Source organism: Microtus ochrogaster, chromosome 10 (genome assembly GCF_000317375.1).
Source record: "Microtus ochrogaster isolate Prairie Vole_2 chromosome 10, MicOch1.0, whole genome shotgun sequence".
NCBI lineage: Eukaryota > Metazoa > Chordata > Mammalia > Rodentia > Cricetidae > Microtus > Microtus ochrogaster.
In genome coordinates, this window is record NC_022016.1 from 55,567,283 (window position 1) to 55,568,917 (window position 1,635).

The 1,635-nt window shown below is 47.0% G+C and overlaps 1 protein-coding gene across 1 annotated transcript in view; it reads right to left on the reverse strand.

Moving 5' to 3' along the window:
• Positions 1-972, reverse strand: part of Rnf19b (ring finger protein 19B) — a 26,819-nt gene extending 25,847 nt beyond the window's left edge. Inside the window, exons 1-2 of the mRNA XM_005353405.3 lie at positions 954-972; positions 96-280 (exon numbers count right to left, since the gene is read on the reverse strand). Coding sequence (XP_005353462.2) covers positions 96-280; positions 954-972 — 204 coding nt within the window. The remainder of the gene's footprint in view (positions 1-95; positions 281-953) is intronic.
• Between the last annotated feature and the right edge of the window lie 663 nt (positions 973-1,635).

Consider the following 1,635-nt stretch of genomic DNA (forward strand, 5'->3'; position numbering starts at 1 on the left):
GAGACAGAAGCCGACCAGCCGCTACGAAGTGGTTATAAAGCCTCCGCCCCACGCGCCGCGGCCCACTGCGCAGGCGCCGGCCTCAGACACCTCACAAACTGTGCGGCCCCGCGAGAGGCGTTGGGCGGGGCTGGGAGGGCGCGGCCTACGGGCTGCGGTGAAGCCCCGCCTCCTGCAGTCAGGTGGTCTGGCGCAGCCATATTGCACAGGCTCCACCCTCCGTTCCGGGCCCGGCCCAGTGGGCTGGGTGCTCGATCCAGCAAGGGAGCCTTCGGTTTATCTGTAAAGAGAAGACACCCGAGGGCCCACCGTCCAACACCTCTGTTGAAGCTAGCCATTAAGTGGTAAGGAATGTAGTAGTCATTGAACATTTCCAAACTGAGAGGCACCGCTGGGTAAGACAGGGTCCCCTAGCTGCAAGGGATCCGGAGAATAAAGTCCAAAAGTCTTAATCTAGTACTTGCTGTTTTCTGCTAACTAATGAACTGTACTCCTAAACTGTTATCTCCCATTCTGTCTTCCAGATACTCTGATTCTCCACTGTTGGTAGAAAGAGGGCCAGCAGTTTGGTGTCCGGAAATGTCTTCTTTTAGACCCCCTTCCCCCAAACCCTTAGGTTTGATAAACGAGAGACAGGCAGACACCTCAACAGCAACGAAAACATGTCGGAATTAGATTTTGGTTGCAAATTAGAGACTCAAAAGGGGGAAGGAAGGGTTATGGCAGAAAATTTCTTTAACATGAAAAATACGCTCACAGATTGACAGTTTAAGCTTCAAAGTCTTTAGGTCACCTCCTCCTGGTCCACATTCTAAACAATGGGAAGGAAGACGTCTTCATTCTTTTAAGAAGACTGATTTGGATGTTCTGCAGGTTTTAGCTTAAATCTCACTGGTCAAAATAGTCATCTTGGCACATCTGTCTCTTTTCTTTTTAAAAGATAAAAATAGTACCTCTGTTATTAATAAGCATGGCGGAATGAGGGCTCAGTAGTAATGCACTTGCCTAGCCTGTCTGAGAGAGAGAACGGTGTGATGAAATAACAAACCCTTGACCTTGATAAGCAGTCTTCTTCTTGGCCGATGTTTAAAACCAGCCCCCCAGATCTTCACACTTTTGAGATTAAACACAGCACAACAACACAATCCACTGGGAAAATGTCCAGTAATAAGAACTGAGAATCAGGATCTAGTGACCTAAGAGGAAAATCAAGCAGGACTGATGTCATAGATGCCAAGATAAATTGTTTACAGGAGGGAGTGGTCAACTACCAGTTGTGACAGATGCTGCTGGGAAGTCAAGAAAGATAAGAACAGAGAAATGACCGCTGGGTTTGGCAATCCCAAGGAATCCAACATGAGGTATTAAGGTAGTAAGGTCCAATATTAAGGGTTACCCTTAAGAAGGAAAGAGGTTTAATGCTATATAGCTAAAGCAACAATGAGTGTCCATATGGTGATCAGGACAGGCTAGGTTCTGTTGTGGTAGCAGATACACCAGAGAGCTCAGAGGTTTAGCACAGGCGTGTTTTCCTCACTTGTGTAAAACCTGCTACGGTGGTCTGTCTAATTTGGTTAGATTTAGAATTGCCACAGAAATGACAGTGCTTTCTGAATAGCAGAAAGAAGTAAGGAT